Here is a 21224-nt window from a genome sequence, read left to right as displayed (position 1 = left end):
AAAGATGTAGTAATATTTAATTCAACTGCTAATATTATTAGGTTCTTTTCATATTCACAAATGCAAATGGTCTAATTCAAAACCGAACTTTTTTCCACTTTATAAAATAATTTAAACAACATGGCACTACTTTAACTAAAATGAAAAAACAAATAGGCAATTCAAACGTGTTGTATTAATATTAATATGATTTGTTTAGGATTCCTGGCAATGTAAATAGTTTGTATGTATGCTTGTTTGCATGTTTGTTGATATTTGTTAATAAAAAATAAAAATAAATAAAATATATTCAGCAAATTGCGCAGGTGTTCATCATCCTCATCTTCATCATCCTCATCTTCATCATCACCATCATCATCATCATTATTAACACCTCGAATAATACATACTATATGTCTTGTCTGATACTTTTTTAAGGGAGAAATAAGAAATACATCTGATATCTGAAAAAAATAACATTTATTTCATTATATGAGCAGAACTCCTGTACACATTACTGTACATTTTATGGTGAACATTTACTGAAGATGACATAGGTGACAACATAACTGGAAGGTAATAAGTGTTACGAAGACGTCCCTCATTCCGGAACTCTCCAATATACAGAAAATTGTGGATTGCTCAGGGAATTAAAGATAAATATTTACAATGTCTAGTAAAATATGTGACAAAAAAACACTTCTGAAGAAACACATACTTAGTTTAAAATTAAAGATCTGTAATTCAGATATTTACTTATTAGTAATTGTAGAAAAGATAAACAATAAAAAGCTAGTAAAAAGTAAGCAATATTTTCAATAAAAACTCTGAACAATTAAGTATTAGTCCATTTGTAGCCTAACCAAAAAGCACATTTAGATCCCAAAAAAACCTGACTTGGCCAAGCGCACACATGAGCGTACAGCTAAGCTTGTACCACCCTAAGAGGTCGAATACTGACATAGGAGAATATAATAAAAAGATGAATTAAACACTGAATTATTTTTTTCTTCACTGTACAACAAATATAAAACATACAAAACATTTGCTGGTTAAAATGCATTTGTCAGTAACAAGTTATAAGTTTAGGCACAGGTCAAATTCCAACAGGAGGATCAGGAAATGTCCCTATCGTGACTATTGAGCTGCTACAACACTTTTTCTGTCTCTTTCCCTACTTGGTCTCATAGCTTACTTTACAGAGAAACAATTGAATGTCCTTGGATGGTCTTGGATGTCCTTGGATGGTCTTGGATGGTCTTGGATGGTCTTGGATGGTCTTGGATGTCCTTGGATGGTCTTGGATGTCCTTGGATGGTCTTGGATGTCCTTGGATGGTCTTGGATGGTCTTGGATGTCCTTGGATGTCCTTGGATGGTCTTGGATGGTTTTGGATGGTCTTGGATGTCCTTGGATGTCCTTGGATGGTCTTGGATGTCCTTGGATGTCCTTGGATGGTCTTGGATGGTTTTGGATGGTCTTGGATGTCCTTGGATGTCCTTGGATGGTCTTGGATGTCCTTGGATGGTCTTGGATGGTCTTGGATGTCCTTGGATGGTCTTGGATGTCCTTGGGTGGTCTTGGATGGTCTTGGATGTCCTTGGATGGTCTTGGATGGTCTTGGATGGTCTTGGATGGTCTTGGATGTCCTTGGATGGTCTTGGATGTCCTTGGATGGTCTTTAACCGTCTCAGGATGATCCTCCTCCCCACTTCATATGTAGAAAGAAAGAATACATTATTTAACTTGGATCGACAGCAGATCAACACATGCTACCAAAGAAGAAGAAGTCCTGAGAGATGTTAGCACCTGATGCCTGAGCCATGGAGAAAACAGAGCATGTGCATCCTCACTATTAAAATAAGGGGTGGTGTAACAGTTTAACTTTAGACCGTCCCCTCGCCGCGAACCAGGGACCCTCTGCACACATCAACAACAGTCACCCACGAAGCGTTGCAGAGCAAGGGGAACCACTACTTCAAGGTCTCAAAGCGAGTGACGTAACCGATTGAAACGCTATTAGCGCGCACCACAGCTAACTAGCTAGCCATTTCACATCCGTTACAGTGGCAAACTTGTGTTTTTGCACCTCCTTTTTTGTACCGCAAAAGTATTATAATCCATTAGGTAATTTGTCAATTTTCTAAACATTTTTGCTAGTCTGTATTAAAAATAGATATATCTGACCATTTTATAAATTATATAATAATTACCATCTGAGCATGCTTGTCAATTACAGAGCAGAAAACCGCATGTCTCTAGCCGAAACCATTCAAAAGATAAGCAAAGACCCAGATTACCATCTTATTCTTCCTATCAGGTTTCACAGCAGCAATTTATCAAATCAAATCTAATTGTATTGGTCACATATAAATGTTTAGCAGATGTTATTGCGGGTGTAGTGAAACGCCTGTAGAGGTACAGTACCGGTCAAAAGTTTGGACACGCCTACTCACGCCAAGAGTGTGCAAAGCTGTCGTCAAGGCAAAGGGTGGCTACTTTGAAGAATCTAAAAATCTAAAATCTATTTTGATTTGTTTTTAACACTTTTTTGGTTACTACATGATTCCATATGTGTTATTTCATAGTTTTGATGTCTTCACTATTATTCTACAATGTAGAAAATAGTAAAAATAAAGAAAAAACCCTTGAATGAGTAGGTGTGTCCTAACTTTTGACTTGTACTGATGCCAATTAGAACAAATATATGTAGTTATATAAACGACAAAAGCTTAAAATGCAAAGCTGATAACGGCAAATAAATAATACCTTTGCAATTTATTTGACCATTTATGTACGCATAATCTGTGATCAAATTAAATTGCAAAACTCCAGCGTATACTTTCACATTCAAGTAAGTTGAAAAGACAAAAGCAAAGTACATTTGAGAGTTATTTTTCAATGCCCTACAAAGATTAACACTGACATAAGTTTTCTTCACCTTCCAAAAAGCAAATCCTTATTGGGTAAAGCAATAGCAATCATCCCATTTAAAAAATAAATAATTTAATTTGGCAACGAAAACACGAGTTTCAATTTGACAAATGCAGGTAGGTCCCTCCTAGTTCCATTCTGTTTGCTTCCGTTTGGTTCTGTGTGGTTGGTAGGAGTTGGTAGGGTTTCAGACCTGTCAATCAATCACTGTGGGTGGGATTGTCAGGGGAGGAATGTTTGTGAGTCACAGAGTTGTTAGGGTTTCAGACCTGTCAATCAATCACTGTGGGTGGGATTGTCAGGGGAGGAATGTTTGTGAGTCACAGAGTTGGTAGGGTTTCAGACCTGTCAATCAATCACTGTGGGTGGGATTGTCAGGGGAGGAATGTTTGTGAGTCACAGAGTTGGTAGGGTTTCAGACCTGTCAATCAATCAATGTGGGTGGGATTGTCAGGGGAGGGGGGAGAAATGTTTGTGAGTCACAGAGTTGGTAGGGTTTCAGACCTGTCAATCAATCACTGTGGGTGGGATTGTCAGGGGAGGAATGTTTGTGAGTCACAGAGTTGGTAGGGTTTCAGACCTGTCAATCAATCAATGTGGGTGGGATTGTCAGGGGAGGGGGGAGAAATGTTTGTGAGTCACAGAGTTGGTAGGGTTTCAGACCTGTCAATCAATCAATGTGGGTGGGATTGTCAGGGGAGGGGGGAGAAATGTTTGTGAGTCACAGAGTTGGTAGGGTTTCAGACCTGTCAATCAATCACTGTGGGTGGGATTGTCAGGGGAGGAATGTTTGTGAGTCACAGAGTTGGTAGGGTTTCAGACCTGTCAATCAATCAATGTGGGTGGGATTGTCAGGGGAGGGGGGAGAAATGTTTGTGAGTCACAGAGTTGGTAGGGTTTCAGACCTGTCAATCATTCACTGTGGGTGGGACTTTTAGGGTAGATTAGAAATCTAGTTTGAAAACCATCTTTTAATGCTATTTATTGTAGCAAAAACCTGAGAAAAAAATGTTGTGTTCTGTCAAGTAAACATGGATTCTCCTTGTTGAGAAACAATATAGAATTGTTGGAAAATGGTTAAAAATATAATAATCTAAAATCTAAAATGCCGCAGACTTTTATACAAAGTCAGGTGCCCATTCCCATACCTGTCAAATGTTTACAGATGTCCCATGGGGTTAGCTGCATCTAGTCCAGGATGTAGTGATGCCTGGTGTTGCTGCAGGCCCTGGGCATCTGTTAACCCAGCTAACATCTTCTCCTGCTCCCTCCTCCTCAGACAGGCTGCCTTAGGGTTCAGGTTACGCTCTAGAGGTAGCAGATCACATGGACATCAACGTTAGGACTGTCCCATGGACCAGACAATGAACCAGGACATCAACATTAGGGCTATCCCATAGGCGGCAGGTAGCCTAGTGGTTAGAGCGTTGGACTAGTAACCGAAAGGTTGCAAGATTGAATCCCCGAGCTGAAAAGGTAAAAACCTGTCGTTCTGCCCCTGAACAAGGCAGTGTTCCTAGACTGTCATTGAAAATAAGAATTTGTTCTTTACTGACTTGCCAAGTTAAATAAATGTTAAAAAAACAGGGAACATCAACATTAGGACTGTCCTATAGACCAGACAGGGAACCAGCATCAGACATGATATGACTGTCTCGTTCTCTCTCTCTTTCTCTCAGTTAATCTCTCGTTCCCTCTCGCTTTCTCTCATTTAATCTCTCGTTCCCTCTCTCTTTCTCTCAGTTAATCTCTCGTTCCCTTTCTCTTTCTCTCATTTAATCTCGCGTTCTCTCTCTCTTTCTCTCCTTTAATCTCTCGTTCTCTCTCTCTTTCTCTCCTTTAATCTCTTGTTCTCTCTCTCTTTCTCTCATTTAATCTCTCGTTCCCTCTCTCTTTCTCTCATTTAATCTCTCGTTCCCTCTCTTTCTCTCCTTTAATCTCTCGTTCCCTCTCTCTTTCTCTCATTTAATCTCTCGTTCCCTCTCTCTTTCTCTCATTTAATCTCTCGTTCCCTCTCTCTTTCTCTCATTTAATCTCTCGTTCCCTCTCTCTTTCTCTCATTTAATCTCTCGTTCCCTCTCTCTTTCTCTCATTTAATCTCTCGTTCCCTCTCTCTTTCTCTCATTTAATCTCTCGTTCCCTCTCACTTTCTCTCCTTTAATCTCTCGTTCCCTCTCGCTTTCATGTTTTCTCCCCAACTCTCTCTATCTCTCTCGCACACCCACCTCTCTCTCTGTCTCACACACCACCATCTCTCTCTCTTTTCTCCATCTCTCTCTTTCTCAATCTGTGACCTTAATGGAGGAGAGAGGGAAGAGGTCGTGCCCACACCATCCCGTAGAAAGAGAGGAGGATACGTAGCTTCATGTTCCACTGTAGTGAAGTACTTATTCATTCAGCATTTATATACAGGGCATTCAGAAAGTATTCAGACCCCTTTCCATTTTTTTCACATTGTTACGTTACAGCTTTATTCTAAAATTGATTAAATACAAAAAATGTCCTCATCAATCTACACACAATATCCCATAGTGACAAAGTGAAAACAGGTTTGTGGTAATTTTTGCAAATTTATAAAAAAGAAAAAACAGAAATACCTTATTTACATAAGTATTCAGACCCTTTGCTATGAGACTCGAAATTGAGCTCAGGTACATCCTGTTACCATTGATCATCCTTGATATGTTTCTACAACTTCATTGGACTCCAACTGTGGTAAATTCAATTGATTGGACATGATTTGGAAAGGCACACACCTGTCTATGTAAGGTCCCACAGTTGACAGTGCATGTCAGAGCAAAAACCAAGCCATGAGGTCGAAGGAATTGTCTCTAGAGCTCCGAGACAGGATTGTGGCGAGGCACAGATCCTGGGAAGGGTACCAAAACATTTATGCAGCATTGAAGGTCTCCAAGAACCTCCATCATTCTTAAATGGAAGAAGTTTGGAACCACCAAGACTCTTTCTAGAGCTGGCCGCCTGGCCAAACTGATCAATCGGGGGAGAAGGGCCTTGGTCAGGGAGGTGACCAAGAACCCGATGGTCACTCTGACAGAGCTCCAGAGTTCCTAAGCAGAGATAGGAGAACCTTCCAGAAGGACAGCCATCTCTGCAGCACTCCACCAATCAGGCCTTATTGGTAGAGTGACCAAACTAAGCCACTCCTCAGTAAAAGGCACATCACAGCCCGTTTGGAGTTTGCCAAAAGGCACCTAAAGGATTCTCAGTCCATGAGAAACAAGATTATCTGGTCTGATGAAACCAAGATTGAACTCTTTGGCCGGAATGCCAAGCGTCACGTCTGGAGGAAACCTGGCACCATCCCTACGGTGAAGCATGGTGGTGGCAGCATCATGCCGTGGGGATGTTTTTCAGCGGCAGGGACTGGGAGACTAGTCAGGATCGAGGGAAAGATGAATGGAGCAAAGTACAGAGAGATCCTTTATGAAAACCTGCTCCTGAGCTCTCAGGACTTCAGACTGGGGTGAAGGTTAACCTTCCAATAGGACAATGACCCTAAGCACACAGCAAAGACATCGCAGGAGTGGCTTCGGGACAAGTCTATGAATGTCCTTGAGTGGCCCAGCCAGAGCCCGGACTTCAACCCGATCGAACATCTCTGGAGAGACCTGAAAATATCTGTGCAGCAACGCTCTCCATCCAACCTGACATAGCTTGAGAGGATCTGCAGAGAAGAATGGGAGAAACTCCCCAAATACAAGTGTGCCAAGCTTGTAGTGTCATACCCAAGAAGACTAGAGGCTGTAATCACTACCAAAGGTGCTTCAAAAAAGTAGAGAGTAAAGGGTCTGAATACTTATGTAAATGTGATATTTCTGTTTTTATTTTTTATACATTTGCAAAAAAATCTAAAAAAAAAAAAAATCTTTGCTATTATGGGGTATTGTGTGTAGATTCATGAGGGGGAGGAAACTAATCAATTTTAGAATAATATGTGGATAAAGTCAAGGTGCACGTTATTTTTTTAACTAAGCGAGTCAGTTAAGAACAAATTCTTATTTACAATGACGGCCTAGTGGGGAACAGTGGGTTAACTGCCTTGTTCAGGGGGCAGAACGACAGATTTTTACCTTGTCAGCTCGGGGATTCGATCGAGCAACCTTTTGGTTACTGGCCTAACACTCTAACCACTAGGCTACCTGCCGCCCATATATATATATTATATTATATATATAACAGATATATGTATGTTTCTGTGTTTTCCTAATCTCCTTTTCGATCGTATTGTAAAATAAGGTACGAGGTCATCCCTCAGACCTTCTCCCCCAATGTGTTTTTGAAAAGGAGGCGACGAGAGAGGATGTGAGGAATCGAGGAAAGATTAATTGAGAAATAGCCATCATCTCTTTCGTATGAGAGATCTGTTCGGGATGGCAGGAGTACTGACCTCTGACTTGTTGTTCTAGACTAAGTATTACAGCCACGGCCTGGTGAAGAACCAGCAGCTTGGTCTGCGGCTTCTCGCTCTTCAGGTGCAGCTGTGTCATGTGACCCAACTCCTTGAACGCTTCGTTGATGTCACGGACACGAAGGCGCTCGCGGGCGTTGTTGGTCATCCGCCGCTCTCGTTCCCGCTCAGCCTTTTGCTCCGGGCTCAGGTTGTCCTCATCCTCATGGATGCTGCTGTAAAACGGGAGAGAGAAAGCAGGAGGTTTCAGGATTGGTACATGGCGCCCTCTGGTGGGAATATTTATGTAACAAAAAACAAAAAAAGTAGACTCTCTCAATCTGATATCCAGATAAAAATCGAGTTGAATCTTTGAGCCATTACCAGCTTTTAATCAACTCAACAGACAGATAGGCATCTACCCAGCCAGCGGGCTTAAATGGCTGAAATGACGTCATTACCAACTAGGTTTCCTCTGCTGTGTAGAGAGAGACTACTCTGCTCCAGAGCCTCGTTTCTCAGAGCCTTCGCAGCATTAAGGTCGTCGTTAGAACCATCTGACGACGTATCTTTAGTAGCCGAGCTGTTTCCCAAAAACCATCGTTACTAAAGTTGCACTTGAAATCATTCGTTATTTACGGACTGCATCAGAACACTCGTAGAACAGCTAAGTGCGTCGTTAGATGCTTTTTTGTTTTTTTTGCCCTTCCACATTCCTTTATACACAGAAGGTCTCTGCTAAACACAGAATCAAGAGTTTTAAGAGTCTCTCTGACCACTGAAAACTCCAGAATTAAGTTGTCTAATAATAATGATAATAATAATAATAGTGATAATAATAATGATAATAATATTAATAATAATAATGATAATAATAATAATGATAATAATATTAATAATGATAATAACGATAATAATAATGATAATAATAATGATAATAATAATAATAATAATAATAATAATAATTGTCTAATGACTAATAGCCTACAAAGTTGCCAATGTCTTTTCAATTGTTAAAACAACAAAAAATAAAAGTATAAAATGATGCTTCAAATGAAACCCTGAGATGACTGCAAAAGATGAATAGATTATAGGCTACGTAGGCCTGTATATATTTAAATTCTATTTTATTTTATGTTCTTTCAATTTAATTATATTTGACTAATTATAGACAGACGTTTTGTTGTCACATACCCCGGCTAGGTGCAGTGAAGTGTTGTTTTACAGCGTCAGCCATAGCAATAGAGCACCCCTGTAGCAAATGAGGGTTAAAGTGCCTTGCTCAACAGGCACATACCAAATCTTGATTTAGTGCCTTAGCCTATTATAGGGTAAGCATTTAGAATAACGCCAACGTCAATATTTGTAGCCGTAAGTGGTAATATCTCTCTGGGAGCTGATCCGTCGTCAGTATTGTGGAATGATTCTAATTCTAAAGGGAATATTTGAATGGAGAAAGCTAATCAGAGAGCATCGCTGAGTTTATTTTTCGATCCTATCAGTATCGACACGTAGTCACGACACACTTCGCGAATGTTCTCTCTACCTGCTTGTTTGGGAAACAAATCTGATATGATCATTGTAATACTCAAAGATGCATTATGCCGAAATCGCCATTTCCTGGTCGCTAAAATTCGAAAAGTTTGCCTAATTTCAGTTCAAGTGACAAAACAATTACACAAATTAACCTTTAACAAGACACACCTGTTAATTGAAATACATTCCAGGTGACTACCTTGTGAAGCTGGTTGAGAGAATGCCTAGCTTGTGCAAAGCTGTCATCAAGGCAAAGGGTGGCTACTTTGAAGAATCTTAAATATAAAATATATTTTGATTTGTTTAATACTTTTCTTGGTTACTACATAATTCCATATGTGTTGTTTCATAGTTGTGATATCTTCACTATTATTCTACAATGTAGAAAATAGTAAAAAAAATTAAGAAAAACCCTGGAATAAGTATGTGTGTCCAAACATTTGACTGGTAGCGTATGTGTTAAAAAAAACAGCACAAAACAGAACTGGAGAGAAAGCTGATCTGGGACCAGGCTAGAGTTAGCTAGAGAGCGCATATAGCTGATCTGGGACGAGTCTAGAGGCAGAGAGGCAGAGAGGCAGAGAGAGAGAGAGGCAGAGAGAGAGAGAGAGAGAGAGAGAGAGAGAGAGAGAGAGAGAGAGAGAGAGAGAGAGAGAGAGAGAGAGAGAGAGAGAGAGAGAGAGAGAGAGAGAGAGAGAGAGAGAGAGAGAGAGAGAGAGAGAGAGAGAGAGAGAGAGAGAGAGAGAGAGAGAGAGAGAGAGAGAGAGAGAGAGAGAGAGAGAGAGAGAGAGAGAGAGAGAGAGAGAGAGAGAGAGAGAGAGCATATAGCTGATCTCTATAGGCAGAGAGAGAGAGAGAGAGAGAGAGAGAGAGAGAGAGAGAGGTAGAGAGAGAGAGATAGAGATAGAGGTAGAGAGAGAGAGAGAGAGAGAGAGAGAGAGAGAGAGAGAGAGAGAGAGAGAGAGAGAGAGAGAGAGAGAGAGAGAGAGAGAGAGAGAGAGAGAGAGAGAGAGAGAGAGAGAGAGAGAGAGAGAGAGAGAGAGAGAGAGAGAGAGAGAGAGGTGTTCCGGAGTTCCAAATTAAGCAGCAGCAGCTGAAAAGATGAGCTCCTAAAAATATTGAAATTTATATGGTTTTTAGAGTAAAGTACATCGAAAAAATGCAAAAGAAAACTGCTAGACTGAATAGGAGACCAAACAAGCAGCAAACAAAGAAGAAAGGATTTTGAAAAAGTAACATTTTTTCATAAAATTATACCGTTTTCTTAGCTAGCTAAGTTGTTTACCTGTTGCTAGGCAGTTGCTAGGGACTCTCCTGAAAGAAGCTAGCTAGCTAACAAGGAGTGTCTAGTTGACAGAAGAGAAGAAGGGACAAAGTGGGACAAAATAAGGACAGAAGAAAAGGGAAAGGGGACATCAAGGTGAAGCAGTCCTCTAAAGACATAAAAGACAATAATACAAGAAACAACACTTCTATTGCAACATTGTAGGCAACATCACCAGCGTTGCTATGGGACTTGTTTACCCACCAGACATCCAAACAGAGAAAGCTAAGAAAAGTTTCAAAGGTTTGTTGATGGGACAGAACCATGAATGCCTGTTTGCAGATCTTACCAGTTGCAAAACAAGAGCAAATTTAATTTTTAATACCAAACGAGGGCATATATGGAAAAGGGTTATTTGCAACCATTTCCCTTTCTCAAAAAAGAGAGGCATCAGCCAAGGATGTCAGATCAGCATTTTTGAAGAAGCTGACCCTAGCAACACATATCAAACAGTAAATGTATATAATAATGGAACTGTATTGATACAAGGCAATGATTCAAGCCTCCAGGCTTTTGAGAATAGGTTTACTACCCTAAAAGCAGAAGCTGAAATCATCTCAGAAACTGAGGAAAAAGTCAAGGAGGGAGATGACGGTGAAGAGCAGCCCCCAACGGTCTCTGTGACCCAGCAAGAAGCCCTCAGTGTCCCTCTACCTACCTCACCTGCAGCAGACAGAGCCAAGGACATGCCTACAACACCAAGAACACCTGCTATGCAACGTTTCCACAACACCCTCTCTCTAGTCGAAGCAGAGGTCATAGAACTCAGAGAGAACAAGCTTCAAGAGGAGGACACGGTCCAGAAACTTAAAGAAGAGATGAAACAGTTCAAGGAGGAGAGCAGAGCATCTATTGCTAAACTGGAAAGCAGAATGGACAAACTGAGTCAGACAAATTATGACCTCAGAGACCATCTGAGCACAACAAGAAAGGAGCTAGAACAAAGAGAGAGATACATTGACCTCCTCAACCAGCAGCGAGTCATTATGTCCTCTGCATCTGGAGAACATGTCCACCAGCTTGGCACAACACAAGCAGAACCCGAGACCAGCATGGCCTCCACCACACAGCCTGATGACACTGCACCAGCCTACCAGTCTGCTCCAGCCCAGGTCAGCCAACCAGCCTCTCAGTCTGCTCCAACACAGTGTGCTCCAGCCCAGGTCAGAATACCAGTCTCCCAGTGTGCTCCAGCCCAGGTCAGAATACCAGTCTCCCAGTCTGCTCCAGCACAGGTCAGAATACCAGTCTCCCAGTCTGCTCCAGCACAGGTCAGAATACCAGTCTCCCAGTCTGCTCCAGCACAGTGTGCTCCAGCCCAGGTCAGAATACCAGCCTCTCAGTCTGCTCCAGCCCAGGTCAGCCAACCAGCCTCTCAGTCTGCTCCAACACAGTGTGCTCCAGCCCAGGTCAGAATACCAGCCTCCCAGTCTGCTCCAGCCCAGGTCAGAATACCAGTCTCCCAGTCTGCTCCAGCCAGACAGTCACCCACAACTGCAATCCTTATTGATTCAAATGGGAAGTTCTTAGTACAGGAAAGATTATTCCCTAGACACCAGGTGTATAAGTTCTGGTGTCCTACAACTGACAGTGCAATGCAGCTACTCAGTCAGACCAGGATTGACACCCTCGACAACATCATCATCCACACTGGCACAAACGACCTTCATGCCAAAGGTGAAGATGTATCTGGGGCAGTGAGAAGAGTGGCAGAACGGGCACAGGCTGTGTTCCCAACAACCAATATAGTTGTGTCCACCCTCCTACCAAGAAAAGACTTCCCAGGACAGTTGATCGACAAAATAAATCAACAGATCACTGTGGACTGTGCCTCACTACTCAACGTCAGAACGGCTCACCACCCCACTCTGACATGTCAACACTTATACGATAATGTACATCTTGATCAGGACAGTGTCAGAACCTTTGCCAAGGACCTAAAAGATGCAACACTTGGCAGGGACCCACACACCCATCACCCCATCACCTCCAGCCCAACACATACTCAAGAGAGAGAGCTCGGATCGCTTACGTCATATCACTCCTTACTGGTCGGGCTCGGGAGTGGGGCACAGCTATCTGGGAGGCAAGGGCTGAGTGTTCTAACGTTTTTCAGAACTTTAAAGAGGAGATGATACGGGTTTTTGATCGTTCAGTTTTTGGGAAGGAGGCTTCCAGGGCCCTGGCTTCCCTATGTCAAGGTGATCGATCCATTACGGATTACTCTATAGAGTTTCGCACTCTTGCTGCATCCAGTGACTGGAACGAGCCGGCGTTGCTCGCTCGTTTTCTGGAGGGACTCCACGCTGAGGTTAAGGATGAGATTCTCTCCCGGGAGGTTCCTTCCAGCGTGGACTCTTTGATTGCACTCGCCATCCGCATAGAACGACGGGTAGATCTTCGTCACCGAGCTCGTGGAAGAGAGCTCGCGTTAACGGTGTTTCCCCTCTCCGCATCTCAACCATCTCCTCCCACCGGCTCAGAGACTGAGCCCATGCAGCTGGGAGGTATTCGCATCTCGACTAAGGAGAGGGAACGGAGAATCACCAACCGCCTTTGCCTCTATTGCGGTTCTGCTGGACATTTTGTCATGTCATGTCCAGTAAAAGCCAGAGCTCACCAGTAAGCGGAGGGCTACTGGTGAGCGCTACTACTCAGGTCTCTCCATCAAGATCCTGTACTACCTTGTCGGTCCATCTACGCTGGACCGGTTCGGCTGCTTCCTGCAGTGCCTTGATAGACTCTGGGGCTGAGGGTTGTTTTATGGACGAAGCATGGGCTCGGGAACATGACATTCCTCTCAGACAGTTAGGGAAGCCCACGCCCATGTTCGCCTTAGATGGTAGTCTTCTCCCCAGTATCAGATGTGAGACACTACCTTTAACCCTCACAGTATCTGGTAACCACAGTGAGACCATTTCCTTTTTGATTTTTCGTTCACCTTTTACACCTGTTGTTTTGGGTCATCCCTGGCTAGTATGTCATAATCCTTCTATTAATTGGTCTAGTAATTCTATCCTATCCTGGAACGTTTCTTGTCATGTGAAGTGTTTAATGTCTGCTATCCCTCCTGTTTCTTCTGTCCCCTCTACTCAGGAGGAACCTGGTGATTTGACAGGAGTGCCGGAGGAATATCATGATCTGCGCACGGTCTTCAGTCGGTCCAGAGCCAACTCTCTTCCTCCTCACCGGTCGTATGATTGTTGTATTGATCTCCTTCCGGGGACCACTCCCCCTCGGGGTAGACTATACTCTCTGTCGGCTCCCGAACGTAAGGCTCTCGAGGATTATCTGTCTGTTTCTCTCGACGCCGGTACCGTGGTGCCTTCTTCCTCTCCCGCCGGAGCGGGGGTTTTTTTTGTTAAGAAGAAGGACGGTACTCTGCGCCCCTGCGTGGATTATCGAGGGCTGAATGACATAACGGTTAAGAATCGTTATCCGCTTCCCCTTATGTCGTCAGCCTTCGAGATTCTGCAGGGAGCCAGGTTCTTTACTAAGTTGGACCTTCGTAACGCTTACCATCTCGTGCGCATCAGAGAGGGGGACGAGTGGAAAACGGCGTTTAACACTCCGTTAGGGCATTTTGAATACCGGGTTCTGCCGTTCGGTCTCGCTAATGCTCCAGCTGTCTTTCAGGCATTAGTTAATGATGTACTGAGAGACATGCTGAACATCTTTGTTTTCGTTTACCTTGACGATATCCTGATTTTTTCACCGTCACTCGAGATTCATGTTCAGCACGTTCGACGTGTACTCCAGCGCCTTTTAGAGAATTGTCTCTACGTGAAGGCTGAGAAGTGCGCCTTTCATGTCTCCTCTGTCACATTTCTCGGTTCTGTTATTTCCGCTGAAGGCATTCAGATGGATCCCGCTAAGGTCCAGGCTGTCAGCGATTGGCCCGTTCCTAAGTCACGTGTCGAGTTGCAGCGCTTTCTCGGTTTCGCTAATTTCTATCGGCGTTTCATTCGTAATTTCGGTCAAGTGGCTGCCCCTCTCACAGCTCTGACTTCTGTCAAGACTTGCTTTAAGTGGTCCGGTTCCGCCCAGGGAGCTTTTGATCTCCTCAAGAAGCGTTTTACTTCCGCTCCTATCCTTGTTACTCCTGACGTCACTAAACAATTCATTGTCGAGGTTGACGCTTCAGAGGTGGGCGTGGGAGCCATTCTGTCCCAGCGCTTCCTTTCTGACGATAAGGTCCATCCTTGCGCTTACTTTTCTCATCGCCTGTCGCCATCGGAACGCAACTATGATGTGGGTAACCGCGAACTGCTCGCCATCCGCTTAGCCATAGGCGAATGGCGACAGTGGTTGGAGGGGGCGACCGTCCCTTTTGTCGTTTGGACTGACCATAAGAACCTTGAGTACATCCGTTCTGCCAAACGACTTAATGCACGTCAAGCTCGTTGGGCGTTGTTTTTCGCTCGTTTCGAGTTCGTGATTTCCTATCGCCCGGGAAATAAGAACACCAAGCCTGATGCCTTATCCCGTCTCTTTAGTTCTTCTGTGGCTTCTACCGACCCCGAGGGGATTCTCCCTGAAGGGCGTGTTGTCGGGTTGACTGTCTGGGGAATTGAGAGACAGGTAAAGCAAGCACTCACTCACACTGCGTCGCCGCGCGCTTGTCCTAGTAACCTTCTGTTCGTTCCTGTCTCTACTCGTCTGGCTGTTCTTCAGTGGGCTCACTCTGCCAAGTTAGCTGGCCACCCCGGCGTTCGGGGTACGCTTGCTTCTATTCGCCAGCGGTTTTGGTGGCCTACTCAGGAGCGTGACACGCGCCGTTTCGTGGCTGCTTGTTCGGACTGCGCGCAGACTAAGTCAGGTAACTCTCCTCCTGCCGGTCGTCTCAGACCGCTTCCCATTCCTTCTCGACCATGGTCTCACATCGCCTTAGACTTTATTACCGGTCTGCCTTCGTCTGCGGGGAAGACTGTGATTCTTACGGTTATCGATAGGTTCTCTAAGGCGGCACATTTCATTCCCCTCGCTAAGCTTCCTTCCGCTAAGGAGACGGCACAAATCATCATTGAGAATGTGTTCAGAATTCATGGTCTCCCGTTAGACGCCGTTTCAGACAGAGGCCCGCAATTCACGTCACAGTTTTGGAGGGAGTTCTGTCGTTTGATTGGTGCTTCCGTCAGTCTCTCTTCCGGGTTTCATCCCCAGTCTAACGGTCAAGCAGAAAGGGCCAATCAGTCGATTGGTCGCATATTACGCAGCCTTTCTTTTCGAAACCCTGCGTCTTGGGCAGAACAGCTCCCCTGGGCAGAATACGCTCACAACTCGCTTCCTTCGTCTGCTACCGGGCTATCTCCGTTTCAGAGTAGTCTTGGGTACCAGCCTCCTCTGTTCTCGTCCCAGCTCGCCGAGTCCAGCGTTCCCTCCGCTCAGGCTTTTGTCCAACGTTGTGAGCGCACCTGGAGGAGGGTCAGGTCTGCACTTTGCCGTTACAGGGCGCAGACTGTGAGAGCCGCCAATAAACGTAGGATTAAGAGTCCTAGGTATTGTCGCGGTCAGAGAGTGTGGCTTTCCACTCGTAACCTTCCCCTTACGACAGCTTCTCGCAAGTTGACTCCGCGGTTCATTGGTCCGTTCCGTGTCTCTCAGGTCGTCAATCCTGTCGCTGTGCGACTGCTTCTTCCGCGACATCTTCGTCGCGTCCACCCTGTCTTCCATGTCTCCTGTGTCAAGCCTTTTCTTCGCGCTCCCGTTCGTCTTCCCCCCCCCCCCCCGTCCTTGTCGAGGGCGCACCTATTTCCAAGGTACGGAAGATCATGGACATGCGTTCTCGGGGACGTGGTCACCAGTACTTAGTGGATTGGGAGGGTTACGGTCCTGAGGAGAGGAGTTGGGTTCCATCTCGGGACGTGCTGGACCGTTCGTTGATTGATGATTTCCTTCGTTGCCGCCAGGGTTCCTCCTCGAGTGCGCCAGGAGGCGCTCGGTGAGTGGGGGGGTACTGTCATGTTTTGTCTTTGATCATCATGTCTTGTCCCTGTGCTTCCCTCTGCTGGTCTTATTAGGTTCTTTCCCTCTTTCTATCCCTCTCTCTCCCCCTCCCTCTCTCCCTCTCTCGCTCTCTCTCTCTATCGTTCCGTTCCTGCTCCCAGCTGTTTCTCATTCTCCTAACTACCTCATTTACTCTTTCACACCTGTCCCCTATTTTGCCCTCTGATTAGAGTCCCTATTTCTCCCTCTGTTTTCCGCTTCTGTCCTTGTCGGATTCTTGTTTGATGTTTGCTGTTCTGTGTCCTTGTTCCGCCCTGTCGTGTTTTTGCCTTCTTCAGATGCTGCGTGTGAGCAGGTGTCTATGTCAGCTACGGCCTGTGCCTTCCTGAAGCGACCTGCAGTCTGTGGTCGCGTCTCCAGTCGTTCCTCTCTACTGACGAGAGGATTTCAGTTTCCTGTTTTGGATTTTCCTATGATAATATCCAGGAGTATCATTGTTTGTTTAAGACTGGATTAAAGACTCTGTTTCTCTTAAGTCGCTTTTGGGTCCTCATTCATCAGCATAACACTCTACTAGACCAGGCCCATCACAACACAGATTTACGAGACCAGACCCGCATCAGGACAACACGACTAGACCAGGCCCAACACAACACAGCTCTACTAGACCAGGCCCATCACAACACAGCTCTACTAGACCAGGCCCAACACAACACAGATTTACGAGACCAGACCCGCCTCAGGACAGCACGACTAGACCCGGCCCATCACAACACAGCTCTACTAGACCAGGGCCTTCACAACACAGCTCTACTAGACCAGGCCCATCACAACATAGCTCTACTGGACCAGGCCCATCACAACACAGCTCTACTAGACCAGGCCCATCAGAACACAGCTCTACTGGACCAGGCCCATCACAACACAGCTCTACTAGACCAGGCCCATCACAACACATCTCTACTAGACCTGGCCCATCACAACACAGCTCTACTGGATCTGGCCCGTCACAACACATCTCTACTGGACCTGGCCCATCACAACACAGCTCTGACCACTACTCCAGGGTCAGACAGAACACTGTCCTTCAGAGAAGTACACCACATGATGCAGTCCACACCATGTATCATTCAGATCATCAGCCTACATATGCTGAGGTAACCTCTGGCAAAAGACACCTAGAACAATCAGAGATAGGAGAGGTGCGCCAACTACTGCAACTAATATGCAGACTACTGAGCTAGACAGACCCTTTAATTCACGGGCACACACACACACACAGGGTTGCAGATTGCATTGTACTTATTTTTTGTGCAGTCTTATTCCATTCTTATTAATTTGTTTACAACTATTCTTAATTTTATTGGCACCAGTATAATAATAATATTTATATATAATGGTGTGTGTATGTATGTATGTATGTATGTATGTATGTATGTATGTGTGTGTGTGTGTGTGTGTGTGTGTGTGTGTGTGTGTGTGTGTGTGTGTGTGTGTGTGTGTGTGTGTGTGTGTGTGTGTGTGTGTGTGTGTGTGTGTGTGTGTGTGTATGTATGTATGTATGTGTGTATATGTATATATATATGTATGTATATACAGTGGGGAGAACAAGTATTTGATACACTGCCGATTTTGCAGGTTTTCCTACTTACAAAGCATGTAGAGGTCTGTCATTTTTATCATAGGTACACTTCAACTGTGAGAGACGGAATCTAAAACAAAAGTCCAGAAAATCACATTGTATGATTTTTAAGTAATTAATTTGCATTTTATTGCATGACATAAGTATTTGATCACCTACCAACCAGTAAGAATTCCGGCTCTCACAGACCTGTTAGTTTTTCTTTAAGAAGCCCTCCTGTTCTCCACTCATTACCTGTATTAACTGCACCTGTTTGAACTCGTTACCTGTATAAAAGACACCTGTCCACACACTCAATCAAACAGACTCCAACCTCTCCACAATGGCCAAGACCAGAGAGCTGTGTAAGGACATCAGGGATAAATTGTAGACCTGTACAAGGCTGGGATGGGCTACAGGACAATAGGCAAGCAGCTTGATGAGAAGGCAACAACTGTTGGCACAATTATTAGAAAATGGAAGAAGTTCAAGATGACGGTCAATCACCCTCGGTCTGGGGCTCCATGCAAGATCTCACCTCATGGGGCATCAATGATCATGAGGAATGTGAGGGATCAGCCCAGAACTACACGGCAGGACCTGGTCAATGACCTGAAGAGAGCTGGGACCACAGTCTCAAAGAAAACCATTAGTAACACACTACGCCGTCATGGATTAAAATCCTGCAGCGCACGCAAGGTCCCCCTGCTCAAGCCAGCGCATGTCCAGGCCCGTCTGAAGTTTGCCAATGACCATCTGGATGATCCAGAGGAAGAATGGGAGAAGGTCATGTGGTCTGATGAGACAAAAATAGAGCTTTTTGCTCTAAACTCCACTCGCCGTGTTTGGAGGAATAGAAGGATGAGTACAACCCCAAGAACACCATCCCAACCGTGAAGCATGGAGGTGGAAACATCATTCTTTGGGGATGCTTTTCTGCAAAGGGGACAGGACGACTGCACCGTATTGAGGGGAGGATGGATGGGGCCATGTATCGCGAGATCTACACCAACAACCTCCTTCCCTCAGTAAGAGCATTGAAGATGGGTCGTGGCTGGGTCTTCCAGCATGACAACGACCCGAAACACACAGCCAGGGCAACTAAGGAGTGGCTCCGTAAGAAGCATCTCAAGGTCCTGGAGTGGCCTAGCCAGTCTCCAGACCTGAACCCAATAGAAAATCTTTGGAGGGAGCCGAAAGTCCGTATTGCCCAGCGACAGCCCCGAAACCTGAAGGATCTGGAGAAGGTCTGTATGGAGGAGTGGGCCAAAATCCCTGCTGCAGTGTGTGCAAACCTGGTCAAGAACTACAGGAAACGTATGATCTCTGTAATTGCAAACTAAGGTTTCTGTACCAAATATTAAGTTCTGCTTTTCTGATGTATCAAATACTTATGTCATGCAATAAAATGCAAATTAATTACTTAAAAATCATACAATGTGATTTTCTGGATTTTTGTTTTAGATTCCGTCTCTCACAGTTGAAGTGTACCTATGATAAAAATGACAGACCTCTACATGCTTTGTAAGTAGGAAAACCTGCAAAATCGGCGGTGTATCAAATACTTGTTCTCCCCACTGTATATATATATATTATTTTGTATTGTTTTCAATGTACTTTACTCAAACCAGTGAATATCACTTATTATAAATGAGATCATTAACTATCAGCTCTTGGAATATCCAGGGACTTTACTCTTCACATTTTGGTTATAAAACAACAAATCCAGAATTTATTAACAACATCCAGGGACAGGACATCATAATCCTACTGGAAACATGGTGTCGTGGAGACATAGATACTCAGTGTCCCTCAGGCTATAGAGAAAGTTTACTACCATCAATCAAACATAAAAATGTTAAACGGGGCCGAGACTCAGGTGGAATCATCATTTGGCATAAGCAGGACTTGGCACTGAATGAAATGAAAAAAGGTACCAGTCACATTTGGCTAAAACTTAACAAAGGTACAAGCTATTGTGATAATGACGTGTACATATGTGCAGCTTATGCTCCTCCTTCAGATTCACCATATTATGATGATCAGTTTTTTGACAATCTCCATACAGAAATCATTACATTTCAGGCAGAGGGTAAAGTGCTTCTTTGTGGAGATTTCAATGCAAGAACAGGTTCTGAGCCTGACTACACTGATGCGGGAGGTAACCACCACATATTTGGTCACCCCTCCTTGTACAGCAGCCCTATTATAAATAATAGAAACAGTCCTGACCAAATACTGAACAAAAATGGGAAGGAGTTAGTGCATCTCTGTCGAGCCTTAGGCCTGTACATGCTTAATGGTAGAATCAGAGGGGACTCTTTAGGTCAGTTTACTTACTGCTCAGCTCTTGGGACAAGTGTAGTCGATTATGCCATCACGGACATTGACCCCTCCTCCATTAGTGCATTCACTGTCAGACCACAGACACCATTGTCAGATCACAGTCAGATCAACGTGTTTTTGAAGAAATTAACCGGCAATATTCATTCAAAAAAACTGCCCAATAAACTCTTCAACATAAACCAATCATACAGATGGGCTCCAAACAGTGCAGAGGGATTCATTGAAACATTGAACTCAAAAGAAATGATGAACTCTATACAGTTTTTCAATAACTCACAATACCAAAACAATAAAGATGGTGTCAATTCGGCTACTCTAAACATCAACTGCATATTCCAAAAAGCAGCATCGAAAGCAAATTTGAGAAAACCAAAGAAATGCAACATCAGAAACAAAAAACTAAATGTTTCTGACAAATGGTTTGATAATGAATGTAAAACAATTAGAAAACACCTAAGACAAATGTCAAACAAAAAACATAAGCAGCAAAACAACCCAGAGCTACGATATGAATACTTTGAAACTCTGAAACAGTATAAACATACACTGAAACGCAAGAAACTGAATTATACCAACAAGACACTTGATGAAATTGAAAACGCAATTGACCAAAATCAGTTCTGGGACATGTGGAACAATTTAAGCACAACAAAGCCACAAGAATTAGCCATACAAGATGTAGGAATTTGGAAAACTTATTTTGATAATCTATACAAAAACATCCCACAAAAAGACTTAAAACAGAACCAATTAGAAATTAAAGAAAAATTGAAAATCCTTGAATCAGTCATTAAAAATAACCAAAATCCATTAGATTACCCAATAACCCAACAAGAACTAAATGAAAAGCTCAAATCTATTAAATCAAAGAAGGCTTGTGGTCTAGACAACATCAGAAATGAAATGCTGAAAAACAGCACACCTGAGTTGCAAAATGCTGTGCTTAAATTGTTCAACATGGTTTTAACTTCTGGCTGCTTCCCTGATGTCTGGAACCAGGGGCTCATCTCCCCTATCCACAAAAGTGGAGACAAATCAGACCCCAATAATTACAGGGGAATTTGTGTAAACAGTAACTTGGGAAAGGTTTTCTGTAGCATTTTGAATTCAAGAATCCAAACCTTTCTTCA

At 43.9% G+C, this 21224-nt stretch overlaps 1 protein-coding gene across 1 annotated transcript in view; it reads right to left on the bottom strand.

Moving 5' to 3' along the window:
• Positions 1-437: 437 nt before the first annotated feature.
• The window catches only part of LOC139584192 (transcription factor 12-like), a 45287-nt gene continuing 24500 nt past the window's right edge, over positions 438-21224 (bottom strand). Inside the window, exons 7-9 of the mRNA XM_071415748.1 lie at positions 7322-7557; positions 4062-4221; positions 438-1690 (exon numbers count right to left, since the gene is read on the bottom strand). Of these exons, the coding sequence (XP_071271849.1) occupies positions 4073-4221; positions 7322-7557 (385 nt within the window). The 3' untranslated portion in view covers positions 438-1690; positions 4062-4072. The remainder of the gene's footprint in view (positions 1691-4061; positions 4222-7321; positions 7558-21224) is intronic.

This window comes from Salvelinus alpinus, chromosome 9, assembly GCF_045679555.1.
Source record: "Salvelinus alpinus chromosome 9, SLU_Salpinus.1, whole genome shotgun sequence".
NCBI classification, from domain to species: domain Eukaryota; kingdom Metazoa; phylum Chordata; class Actinopteri; order Salmoniformes; family Salmonidae; genus Salvelinus; species Salvelinus alpinus.
Note: the sequence above shows the minus strand (reverse complement) of the source record. Positions and strands in the feature narration are given on the sequence as shown.